Source organism: Bos taurus, chromosome 5, assembly GCF_002263795.3.
Source record: "Bos taurus isolate L1 Dominette 01449 registration number 42190680 breed Hereford chromosome 5, ARS-UCD2.0, whole genome shotgun sequence".
Lineage (NCBI taxonomy): Eukaryota > Metazoa > Chordata > Mammalia > Artiodactyla > Bovidae > Bos > Bos taurus.
In genome coordinates, this window is record NC_037332.1 from 112,314,564 (window position 1) to 112,327,629 (window position 13,066).

Below are 13,066 nucleotides of genomic sequence, written 5' to 3' on the forward strand. Positions count from 1 at the left end.
GACAAATTGAATCTGTTTGGGTGGCCTCTCTGGTCTTCTGGTCTTCTAAATGTGTACATAGCAATTACTTGTGAAATACCTGTGCACTGTTTTTTGTGAAGTTAATGTATGCCAGGCACACTGCCTCACAAACACTGTCTTGTTGGATGAAAGAGGCGTAAGGCATATAGAATGGTAAAATGTAATATACCCGATACCCTAAAAATTGAGCTTTGCCCTCACTGGTTACAGAGCTTATACTTCAACAAAATGCAGCACTTTTTTTTTTTCTTGGAAGAATCAGGTTTTTTTTTTTTGTTTTTTGTTTTCATTTCCCCTCTACTTAATAGAGAGATCTCCAGTTCATCCAGTTTTTTTTATTACCTTGAAACAGGGTAGTCTGTCTTGTTTTCTTAGTTTATTTTTATGTTACATTAGCTTATCAGTTATACTTGAGCTTCATTTAGGAATTCTCAAATGATAGCACCAGAAATGGAATTTGACACAAAGAAAAAACAGATTATTTTTAATACAATGAATTAATAGGGAATAACCAAAACAAACTTATCTTGTGATCAAATTGTTTAGAAACTTAATAGAAACGGTAGGTTATTTGGGATTGATCATCTGACTTGATGTTAATATTATATGCTTGAGAACTTTTTACTAACTCGGATTTCCATTTATTTCTTCTCCACCTGGTGCCTTCAGGAAAGTTAGTGCCAGGCATTTTGGGGAATTGCTAGAGAGTAAAAGACATTGAATTTAGCAGAATTTTCTTTGCATTTTTGCTCCCTTCACTTCAAGTTTTTGATCTTTTAAGATTTTGTAGAGACTATTAGGTTTTATTTTACTAAGCTGAGTGCAAGAGTAGAAGGATCTTAAGGCTTTTGCTACATGATGCTATAGTAAAGGTCAGGTTTTCTCACTTCCCTTTATGCAGATAGCACAGTTTTTTCTTTTTTTTTTTGCCTTACATTAGAGTCATAGGGACCAGAGTATTTCCATGGAGTCATTTCTTATATTCTGATCAGGAAAACCCTTTGATTTGATTAATACAGACACTTCTTTTGGTCAGTAATTTATGTTTGAACACATCTCAAGCCTTATTTTAAAATTTTACCCAAAGTATTCATTGTATAAAAATGAGAAAATACTAACCAGGAAAATATTTAAAATACTGTGTGTTTCTATGATGAGAAAAAAAAGCTGACGTGATATAATAGTGGTAGGATTTTATATTCCTAGCGTTCAAGCCATATTTCCCACTCCGGATCCTGCTGCTTTAAAAGACAGACGGATGGAAAACCTAGTTGCATATGCCCGGAAAGTGGAAGGGGACATGTATGAATCGGCAAACAATCGAGTGAGCATCTGTTTTTTCTATTTAAAGCAAAAGGGGACCTCTTCTGGTTGTTTATTTTTGTTCCTCTGTGTTGCATGTACACAGAACACTATACCTCAGAGGACACCCTTTAGCCATTCTGTCCTGTAATGCACTGTGGAGTTGCGATAACAAAACACTTTTCTTAAAGTGTATGTCAAGAATCTTGCATTTTTCCTCTTAATACAGCGCACTCATGTGGCACTTTATCTGGGTTGTCCTTCTGGCAGCTAAAAAGTGGTTGAGCTGTTACCATGCTCCGTGCTATTTTCACTGGAATATGGTGGTGAATCAGCTGCTCAGTATCTTCATCTCAAGTAGTATTTCTGTATCAGTTGAACTTTCTTCTCTAAATTGGCACTTCTTTAAGAAGTAGCATATTCTTGGCACATGTTGGGAATTGTACTTTGAGAAGTCATGCCTTACTGTGTATATTCATTATATAGCAATTTTTTACTGATCATTTTAAATGTGAGCTCATATTTGGAATGATCTAAGAAAATAGATTAGAATGCTTCTTTTCCCTTTTCATTTCTGCCTTTTTTAAATGAAGCAAATATTTGCTCTTAGTTCGTTTTTTCTGTTACCTGATGGTAGTTCATCTTTTTTCCTCATCTCTACTTAACAAAATTCAAAAAGGCGGAATACTACCACCTGCTAGCTGAGAAGATCTATAAGATTCAGAAGGAACTAGAAGAAAAGCGAAGGACTAGACTACAGAAACAGAACATGCTACCAAGTGCTGCAAGCATGGTGCCAGTTATGAACACAGGGCCTAACATGGGGCAGCCACAACCAGGAATGACTTCTAGTAAGTGCTTTTTATGTATTTTTAGGAGAAACTGAAATAAAATGGTTTCTAACCAAATTCACTAATTTGCATTAGCTTATGTTACTATTCTGGAGCTTTCAAATGACTATTGCCTTTTCAAAGAACTTAGTTTGTTCTCTAGTAAAAACAGTAAACAGTGTATTGAAGATTCCTAGATTTGCTACTTGTCTTAACAATATGGCATCATTTTTAGTGCCAAAGGTATTCTTCTCTCATAGTGACACCTAGGAACTGATAGCCCATGGGTTTTTACTGACTTGCATGTGGCAGGCAGCCAGTTGATGTAGACTCAGCAGGCAAGCACCTTATTGGCTTCGATACATCCTAAACAGTATCAGATTACTTACCTTGTCACACTTTCTTCTTGACCCAGTATGTTCATAGCCTAAGAACTGTTTAAATGATGTGTGAACGGCTGTGATGGGGAAAACCTGTGTTTTTTTTAAGTCAGGAAAAGCTGGCTACCTGTAAGTATGCCAACTGAGCCAGCAGGTACCAACCTTTAGGCCACTGGTGGATGGTGAGTGGGCTGAGAAATTGACACCCCACAGGTCTTGAAGTAGTCAGGTGGAGAGCTTTCAGCAGCCTCATGTGTTAACTGTGGTGTGCTGGATACATTTTCTCATTGGACCATGATGGTGAAAAGAATTGAGAACAGCATTTCTGGCAGAGAGAACAGCATGCACGGAGGCCCCACTAGCAAGGGAAAATTGCAGGTGTGTGGGTTTGGGTTGGTTTTTTTGTTTTGGTTTTTTTTTTTGAGTAGGTAGAACAATTGTTTGGAAACAAAGTCAAGATTGGGTTGAGGATACTGCTTCAGTGCTGATAGTTTGAATTAGAGCAGTACCTATGATATAGAGACAAGTGGATAAGTTTGAGATATTTGAGTGTGCTACAATTTACTTGACTTCTTCAGAAATTGGAGCCAAGTTTAAAGTTTGTCAGGTATTAAATTGTAGTCTGTATTTTAAAATACAAACAATGGTTCTAGTGTAGGCAGGAACAAATACTAGTGGAACTGAGTAGCCCTAAGTGCGTGTTTATGGAATGAAATCCCTCTTATCCCATACACAGAAATCAATTGTAGAAGAATCCAAAATTTTGTTTTTAACCATAAACATAACTAATGAGCAAACCAGGGGAACCAAGCGAACCACCTTTCATAAAAAAGGTGATTTTAGACCATATAGATTTTAATCATTCTTAATTATTTCTATTTTTGTATTTAAGAGGTACATGATATATAGTTCAATATAATATGTATATTATTTAAAGTCAGTGTTCACAGTGGACATGTATACATCAAAACACATTATTGGGGGTACACAATCAAAATCGGTCACTGGACAAAATCTGTGGCTCTTGTCTATAGAGAGATTCTTTTTACCAGTGAAATAATCAGGCTTAATCAAATGACAGCATATTAAATACTATATTCGTCTTTTTAAATATAAGATCTCACATTATTTCCTGTCAACAGCAAAAGCACCCTGGTTCATATAGAAATGGACTAAAACCATTTTGAGGTATTTTCTTGTACTGCAGAAAAGCATTTTCTTCAGATTCCTCTCTGGTTCAAACCTTTATTCTTTTGATAGACTGAATTCTGTAAGTTACTACTCTTATTTAAATGGGAACAGCTGGCTGAAAGGTGCGTTTCTAACCATCTCTCTGTTCTGCTCTAGATGGCCCTCTCCCTGATCCATCTATGATCCGCGGCAGTGTGCCAAACCAGATGATGCCTCGGGTAACTCCACAGCCTGGTAAGGTTTTTGTTTTTTAACAGAATTCCTAGTGTATTACAAGCTTAAAATTGTCACCTTGATTCCTGCTGCCACTCAGCAGCAGGTATCACGATTGTCTACTTGAGAAATCAGAAAGCCTTTTAGATTAGGAGCCCAGGGAGGGGGGAAATGTGAAGAGCAGGTTGACTGGCAGGTGTAGGAGCACAAGGTACAAACGATCACGCATTCATTCAAAAACAACTAGCCAAGATGAGGTTTATTCCATCCAAATTTGGTTGAGACCATACATTAATTAACAGTGCCTTTCTGTAGCTGTTGGGAATGAAACAGAGATTCTTTCACAGTTGGAAGCAGGTTCCTTTATTTGTCCTGATAAAATGACATAGAATTGTAAAGAAGAACTCTCTTATTCTCCAGTCACACGGTGTTCAGGTTTAGTATTTGTACTGATTACAGGTTTGAATCAGTTTGGCCAGATGAGTATGCCTCAGCCCCCTATTGGACCCCGGCAAAACTCTCCTCTTCAGCACCATGTACAGTTAGCTCAAACTGGAACACTTAACCCGGTAAGTTTGACCTCTGGGTCATCTTTTTGCCCTTTACTTGACCTTTTTGAAGTTCCTTTTCTCTGAGACAACAAATTCTAACACTAGCTTAAACAGCTAACTATATGCAATTAGTTCTTAATGCTGTTGTTTTTTGGGGTTTTTTGTTTTGTTTTTCGTTTTGTGTAGAATTCTGTTGTATTTAGCCCTTATCACAGACATGATTAAATGATTAAAACTAAACCATATACCACAATTAGACAGTATTCTTAATTTTCACTTACCTCTGTTTACCTATATTTGTTGTTTTTAGAAATTTATCCTATAGAAATAATTCCTGAGATACTGAAAGGATATAATTTGAAGAAAATTCATATTAAGGGTGGTATATTATATAATGTGTTTTAGAAAATGGCCATAGCCTGAATGTATATTAAGGGATTCATTATGGTTAAATTATGGTACATCTGTAAATTGGAATGCTTCATAAGTGTTAATTTCAGAACTTATATGATGGCATGAAAGCTGTTTACAGCTTTAATTGGGAAAAGCATGTGTCTAAAGTATATAGGATACTGTACAGTTAAGAACTCTCTCTGGATTATAACATATAAAATAAACACTAAAAGAAAGATTTGCTTCCAAATACTGTTCATATCTAGTCACAGTACTAGAAAGCTTGTAACAGCACCCAGTCAGCACTGCCTAGAGTCTCACTCAGCGTTGAGTAGTCTGCACACTTGGACAGAGTCCTCTCTCTTCTGTAATGCCTATCGTCCCCAAACACAGAGCCTGCCCAGGGAGGAACCTGTTAAGGGTGATGGAGGGGCAGTTGTTTGGTTCTCAAGAGTGGAGAAGAGGGACTCTGAGCACCTCATTCCTCCTTACACAGATTCTAAACCTGTCATCCACCTTTCCATGTTGGCCCCCAGCCCTTACCCTACCTCTCAGAGTTAGTACTATCAGTCATTGGGCCTTTTTGGAGTTGTCTCTCGCCTCTGGTCTGCTGTGTTTAATGAGGGGTTTTATTTTTCATTTTAATCTATGAGACAAGTGCCTTTCTTAGATTATGAAGTTTTGGGCCTTTGGTATCCATAATTACTCATTTTAGAGTCTTACAGCTTGTGCTTTAATAATACCTACATAAGCAAAAACCTCATGAAACTGATTTGCTCTTCTCACTTATAAAACAAGCAGTGTATAAAGACAGTTACCTCTGTACCTCGGTCTAGATGCGTGTGTGTAACTTCTTTAGAGTGGGCTTTAGGGTAAGTAGTGAGGCTGTTCTCTGTTATCTTGGCATGAGTGTCTGCTGCTCTCATGCCACTTTCTTCTTGTTCTTCCCCACCCTCCCATAGCAGGGCCAGAGCAATTAATTGGTGATTCCAGCCTTAGTAGAATAACTAAAATGAAGCAACTTGGTGCTCTGTGTTTTGTTTTTTGTGTGTGTGTGTGTACAGCCTATGGGCTACGGGCCTCGCATGCAGCAGCCTTCCAGCCAGAGCCAGTTTCTTCCTCAGACTCAATTCTCAACACAGGGAATGAATGTAACAAATATGCCTTTGGCTCCGTCTGGCGGTCAAGCACCAGTGTCTCAAGTATGTCTCACAGATGATTATTCTAAATTTGTGCAATTCTTGAAGCTTCTCTTGATGTAGGTTTTTACAGAGAAGGGCAGCAAAATTAAGCTTTTAATAAAAATAGTTATGGACATAGTATTCTGAACATGAAGTGATGACTCTGTGATACACCAGTGGTATTCCTTGCTAATAAGTAAGAAAAAAGTGACTGTGGTTTGTTTGCTCAGTTGTGTCCAATTCTTTGTGACCCCATGGACTATATCCCACCAGGTTTCTCTGTCTGGGATTTTCCAGGCAAGAATACTGGAGTGGGTTGCCATCTCCTTATCCAGGGGATCTTCCCCACCCAGGGACTGAACCTGGGTCTCCTGGATTGCAGGTGGATTCTTTACCAACTGAGCTACCAGGAAGCCCAAGTAAGAAGGAGATTAGATTTTAAAGAAAACCATTTTAGCCAGTTTTTAAAACCGTGAACTCTTTAAAAATGGTATCTTACTGAGTGCTATAAAGCAGAAGAGAGAGCTTTGGCTGAAGAGAGCATTGGACAGCTAGAAAACAACATGTTCACCTGTCCCATGCCCCCACAGCACCTGAGACATCTACCTAACTAAGTACTGTGTACTGGTTGGATTTTCCAAAGACAGGCCCCCAGTAATCGGGTTTTTGACACATTTTGAAATGGAGACATTCACTGCTGATTTCTGTTAAATGTATGTAGCCTGCCTATGTAAATACTTCTTTGACTGTGTTCTGAATTGCATCTTGTTTTGTTTCTCCTTTTAACAGGCACAGATGTCCAGTTCTTCCTGTCCTGTGAACTCTCCTATAATGCCTCCTGGGTCTCAAGGGAGCCACATTCACTGTCCCCCTCTCCCTCAACCAGCTCTGCATCAGAACTCACCCTCACCCGTACCTAGTCGCACCCCCACCCCTCACCACACTCCCCCTAGCATAGGGGCTCAGCAGCCACCAGCAACAGCAATCCCAGCCCCTGTTCCTACGCCTCCAGCCATGCCACCTGGCCCACAGTCCCAGGTTCTCCATCCGCCTCCAAGACAGACGCCTACGCCGCCACCAACACAACTTCCTCCCCAAGTGCAGCCTTCGCTTCCTGCTGCTCCCTCAGTCGACCAGGCGCAGCAGCAGCCTCTGTCCCAGCAAAGCACAGCAGCCTCTGTGCCCACCCCGACGGCACCCCTGCTGCCTCCGCAGCCGGCAACTCCAGTAAGCAGAGTCTGGGCTTTCAGCAGAACCATGTCAGCTGTGCTGTAGTTTTACACTACTTCAATGCGGTTTCTTTTTTTTTTTATTTTTTTAAGCTGGGAGGTGGGTGGGGGTGGTGAGCTTGCAGGATCTTAGTTCCCTGAGCAGGCATCCAACCTGGGCCCTTGGCAGTGAAAGCGCCGAGTCCGTATCACTGGACCTCGGGGGAATTTCCTCTGCCATGTCTGTTCTCTGTCATTTCTTCTCTCGTTGTCGCCTCCTCAGACTGGAACCTCTTACGTTTACGGACTTTTGCTGTCATACCTCACATAGAAGGACCTCAAAGATTTTGTTTAGATCTTATGTTGACCGCGGTCATGTTGTATTCAGAGGCTTGAAAGCATGTAAGGGGAGAAGAGCGACCAGACGTTTAATACTACACGTGAATTTTACAGATATTTAAAGAGTCTTTTCAAACAGCCTGAACTGCTGTGCTCAAGAGCAAATGAACAAAATCACTGATTTATGAATGTCTGTGGTACTAGCCAAAGTTAGAAAATTCATGAGAAGGTGTTTCATAAGGGCCTGAAACACTCCTTGCAAAAGATGTGTTACCTGTGTAGCAGAGATCCAGATGTCCACCTGACAGTTGATCCTTATTAACAGAACTCTGCGTGTCACTGTTCAAACTTTCTACATGATCGCTGATACTAACACTTCAGTTCTCTGTCCTGTTGGCAAACTGAGAAGTGCTGTGAGTCATCGCTACTTCTTAATACATTGTTCATGTGTGACTGGTTCATCTTAGCCTCTGATATGTAAGAAAAGGCAGGATGCAAAAAGGCATCTTTATTCTGTGTAGGACAGATTCTGAAAATACTGACTTCCCATTAAGAGGTATGTTATTGGAAGACTTAGGAAAAATAGAGATTGTTAGTTATCCATTAGAATGTGATGACTCAAAACAGCTGCTCATGGTGGGTATTTATTATATTCTCCCAACTTGGACATATGAAACTTTTTCTAAGGAGAGTTAAAACTAAAAGATTGCCCATCAGTCATTCTTATTTTCTTTCCATTTTTCTATAAACATGAGCTCCTCTGGGGCAGTCCTTTCTGAAACCTCCCTCCCAGGCACTGTCACAGAATGGTACTGGAGAAACAGTTGTTGACTCTTATGTCTACAACCAGCCAACTGATATTTGTTAGTCCTCAGTCTACTTTTCTTAAGCAACATTTACTTCAGGGGGGCCAACTAGGTAGAGTAAGTGAAAGCACCATGCGTGTACATGCGTGCTAAATCACTTCAGCCGTGTCTGACTCTCTGCAACCCTATGAACTGTGGCCCACCAGCTCCTCTGTCCACAGGGATTCTCCAGGCAAGAATACTGGAGTGGGTTGCTATGCCCTCCTCCTCCAGGGCATCTTCCCCACCCAGGGATCTAATATGTTTCCTGCATTGCAGGCAGTTTTTTACTAGCCCCAAAACACCATAAATGGGTGTAATGACATTAGCTTAGAAATAGGTGGTTATGCTGCCATCTTGTCATATAGCCTAAACTCTGGTTTTGTAATAGACGGACTTTTTTTTCCTCTCCCCCGCCCTTTTCTACCCAGCTTTCCCAGCCAGCTGTAAGCCTCGAAGGGCAGGTATCAAACCCTCCATCCACTAGTAGCACGGAAGTGAATTCTCAGGCCATTCCTGAGAAGCAGCCTTCACAGGAAGCAAGAATGGAGCCTAAAATGGAAGTGGAGGCGCCAGAACCAGCAGAGACTCAGCCGGAGGATGTTCCAGAGGTGAGAGGAGGGCAGTTACCACCTTTTTGGGTTAGGAACGTGTTACAGGAAAGGACTCGGATAATTAGGTCTCATTTTACTGATTTCCGTATGAGAAGGGGTCTTGACCTCCATTCACAGGGGAGAGTAAATAAGATAATGATGGGACTGCTACTCAGTTACATGACTTTGGAATACCAGAAATTCCTACCTTGCCTTCTAGACTAAAGCAGAAGACTGTAAAGTAGAACCTACAGAAACCGAAGAGAGAGGCACTGAATTAAAAACTGAGACAAAAGAGGAAGAAGACCAGCCAAGTACTTCAGCGACCCAGTCATCTCCAGCCCCAGGACAGTCAAAGAAGAAGAGTAAGTTTCTTAGTCTCTGGGTTCGTGGAGGCAGAGGGAAAACTAAAGACTTCAGTAGAGCGAGATTGGGCTTCTTGGGCCTTGGAATTGAACTCTCATGTGATTTCATTAAGCTTGGCGCCCTGGGCCTGGTCTTCATTATTACTAATGTTGGAGAAGGAATTTTCTTTCCTTTAAGTGTATTTGCTTCCAGCAGTCGCTGGGTGGCAAACAACTTCTCAGAACTCTTTCAGAGGACAGAAATTATTAAATAATAGTCTGGATCAAAATGCAGGAAATAACAGCAGTAATAATATTCTTTGTTTTCTTTGTTAACTGCTGTGCACCAGGCACTGTACCACAAGCTTTCTGGTCTCGTCTGAGAACCGCACAGCCCCTCTGTGAGTAAGGTCCCTGACCCCTGTTTCACAGTCGGGAAAACCGAGGCTCAGCAAGGTCCAGTAACTTATCCCAGCTCTCTTAGTCCAGGCAGGCTGATTCAGAGTCTCTGCTCTGAACCATGCTACTGAATGGTAATGAGGCAAGCAAGTCTGCTTAAGCAGAAAGTGTTTAACAGGTCCCATGGAAGTTAATTTACTAGCTAGTTTAGGACTAGAACTTCTATGGCTCTAGTGACCCCTTCAGTGTCACAGGTGGTAGGACTTACCTTAGAGGGGGTCTGCTAGCTCCTGAGATGATATATATGAAAGTGTTCCATGAATACAATGCACCTTCAAATGATGGGGCTAAAAAATTATTTAAAAATAAGGTTGTTGGGACTTCTTGGTGGTCCACTGTCAAGACTCCTTGCTTCCACTGCAGGAGATATGGAGTTCGATCCCTTGTTGGGGAACTAAGATCCTGCTAAAAAATAAATAAAAATAAAGTTTTATATATGGAGATGTGATTTTGATGTAGGCTGCAACAGACCCAGTCTTACTATTAGGAATTAATATTTAAAACAGCTAATCTCACAAATTTGCTCAAATTCTGTTTATTTTGAACACAGCAAAATATTAATATATTAAGAGACAAGCTTCTCCCATCTATTTGTTTGAATTTTTCATGGCAGCCCCCACCACGTGGTGAAAAAATACTCAAGTACTGACAGATATACCATCTTGAAGATGAAATTAATTTGTAAATAGAAGAAATAAGTCTCTGCTCACAGTGATGGACCCTGAATGGCCAGCTTCTTAAATGGAGTGTAAATTAATTCCATTTGGCGCACACCAGCAAATCTTCCTGACTTTTGGGAAACATACTGAGAACACATTTGAACATAATTTGATAACTGAATATACATCATTCTGGTGATAACAATTTAGGTTTTTTTTTTTTTTTAAGAATTAAAACTAACATTTGCCATTGAAACAGTAAATATGTCTACTGCTGAAGCTCTAAAACATCAAACATTTTAACGAAGGACTCTTGGCCTTCATTGGTTCTGATTCCTTTGGTGATAAGACAATACCAGGTCTAATTTCTGACTTGTTATACTCTGATATTGTGAAGAGGGGGCTTCTTTCTCTTCTTGCTTGACAGCATCCCCTGCCCATCGTATCATTTGGAATATGCTGACAAAGTCTTTTCATAAATTTTTGGAGCACTTAGGATTCTCTTGCTACTTGGTCAAGACTAAGTGAGTTTCTGACTAAGAAATTTAACTGAGTCATGACGGGTATTTAAAGATGACTAGACAGGGTGTTTTAAAGGATCTGTCTGAACCAGAAAATAGAAACACCCTTAGTGATCTTTGATGGGGACAACGTAGGGAATTTTGTGTATACCTCAAGACCCTTGAGGTATATGTTATAGTTTCGACTTGAACTTTTTCTCCTCTTTCTCTTAGTTGGTAACTAATTTCTAATATACTCTTTTTCAGTTTTCAAACCTGAAGAGTTACGACAGGCACTGATGTCAACACTGGAGGCACTTTACCGACAGGATCCGGAATCCCTTCCCTTCCGTCAGCCTGTGGACCCTCAGCTTCTAGGAATCCCTGTAAGTATGTGGGTGCTACTTCTCATTTCTCTTACAATCTGGTAACAGCTTTTTTTTAAAGATGGAATTCACGTATTATACAAACTGCCCATTTAAGTGTACAATTTTATGGTTTTTTGTATTAACAGAACTGTGCGACTATCACCACAGTCAGTTTTGGATCATTTTTCATCATCCCAAAAAAGAAACTGTGTCCATAAGCAGTCACTTCCCTTCCTGCCCACAGTCCCCCTACTCCCAACCAGCTGTTGGTCTGCTCTCAGTCTCTGGTTTGTCTTTTCTGGACATTTCATCAAATGGAGCCTTGTAGTATGTGGCTCTTTGTGACAGGGTTCTTTTCATTTAACATAAAGTTTTCAAAATTTGTCTATATTGTAGCACAATCAGTACTTGATTCTTTATGGCCCACCAGTGTTTGTGTGGATATACATACGTTCTCTCTGCCCACTCATTAGTCAGTAGTTACTTGGGTTTTTTATACTTTTTGGCTGTTGAAGATAGCATGCCTATGAATGTTTACGTACAAATTTGTGTGTGTGTGTCTTTTTTTTTCTCTTGGGTATATATCTAAAAATGGGACTGCTGGCTCATATGCTTTATTTTTATCAGTTGAGCAGCAGTAGTTTCATGATAGAAAAGATAGACCCAAAGTAGCTTCATCTGCTTTTACTTTTTTTTTTTTTTTTGCTTTTAAAGTTGCCTTTATACACCAGACTACTGGCAAGTTTCATTTGAGGATTTTAAGTGGTGTTGGATAAGGCATTGGAGTGCTTCAAGGGGTAAAAATTGGTTGGAATCTTTTGTTTTTTTCCCCTCTGTTTTTTTGTTTTGTTTTGTTTTGTTTTTTAGAGTACAGGTCTGTGAAGTTTCAGAGCAAAGTTTTTTGTTTTGTTTTGTTTTTTTAATTTTATTTTATTTTTAAACTTTACATAATTGTGTTAGTTTTGCCAAATATCAAAACGTCCCCTCTGTTTTTATAGATGATCTTAGTTTCATCTGTAGGCCCCATCTAGTACTAAAATGCTAAGGGTCTTTGACTTCTTGGTTTTTAAGTTGATCACACACATACTATAACAAAGTGTGTGGAATTGCTCCGATAGACCATTAGCTTGCTACTAGAAAGTCTAGGATTGAAGGCAAAAGGAGAACAGGGCGACTGAAGATGGGAAGGTTAGATAGCATCACTGACTCAATGGATATGAGTTTGAGCAAACTCCAGGAGATAGTGAAGGACAGAGGAGCCTGGTGTACTGCAATCCACGGAGTCGCAAAGAGTCAGACACAACCGAGCAACTGAACAATAAGAAGCTCGAGAATAGTTGTTAGTCTCTCTGCCCCTGTCTGCTTAGTATGTCTATAGACTGATGATTTAAGGAAGTGTTGGGGGACTTCCTGGTAGTCCAGTGACTTAAGAATCAACCTTGCAATGCAGGGGATTTGGGTTCAGTCCCCAGTTGGGGAACTAAAATCCCACATGCTGTGGCGCAACCAGGCTTGAGTGCTCTGGAGCCCGCATTATACAACTCGGGAGCCTATGTGCCGCAAGGACAGGTCCCGCATGCCACAACTAAGACCCGATGCAGCCAAATAAACAAAAATATATTTTAAATAAATAAAGATGTGATGGGCATCAGTCATTTATTTGGACAGACACATCAAAGATTCAGCATT

The 13,066-nt window shown here is 40.2% G+C and overlaps 1 protein-coding gene and 1 long non-coding RNA gene across 20 annotated transcripts in view; one reads left to right on the top strand and one right to left on the bottom strand.

Annotated features, from left to right (window-relative positions):
• EP300 (E1A binding protein p300) overlaps positions 1–13,066 on the top strand; it is a 64,188-nt gene that overhangs the window by 32,791 nt on the left and 18,331 nt on the right. Inside the window, exons 9-17 of the mRNA XM_024992796.2 lie at positions 1,228–1,345; positions 2,003–2,174; positions 3,881–3,958; positions 4,397–4,506; positions 5,946–6,083; positions 6,852–7,289; positions 8,886–9,065; positions 9,268–9,412; positions 11,277–11,395. Coding sequence (XP_024848564.1) covers positions 1,228–1,345; positions 2,003–2,174; positions 3,881–3,958; positions 4,397–4,506; positions 5,946–6,083; positions 6,852–7,289; positions 8,886–9,065; positions 9,268–9,412; positions 11,277–11,395 — 1,498 coding nt within the window. The remainder of the gene's footprint in view (positions 1–1,227; positions 1,346–2,002; positions 2,175–3,880; positions 3,959–4,396; positions 4,507–5,945; positions 6,084–6,851; positions 7,290–8,885; positions 9,066–9,267; positions 9,413–11,276; positions 11,396–13,066) is intronic.
• The window catches only part of LOC112446777 (uncharacterized), a 41,373-nt gene continuing 35,582 nt past the window's right edge, over positions 7,276–13,066 (bottom strand). For 4 of the 19 annotated variants that reach the window (XR_009494693.1, XR_009494688.1, XR_009494683.1 and 1 more), the window contains exons 6-9: positions 10,059–10,255; positions 9,256–9,295; positions 7,884–8,079; positions 7,288–7,661 (exon numbers count right to left, since the gene is read on the bottom strand). This is a non-coding gene — a long non-coding RNA (uncharacterized lncRNA). Of the gene's footprint in view, positions 7,662–7,883; positions 8,080–9,255; positions 9,296–10,058; positions 10,256–13,066 lie in introns of all 19 variants that reach the window. The other 15 variants (XR_009494699.1, XR_009494689.1, XR_009494685.1 and 12 more) reach the window with 11 other exon arrangements.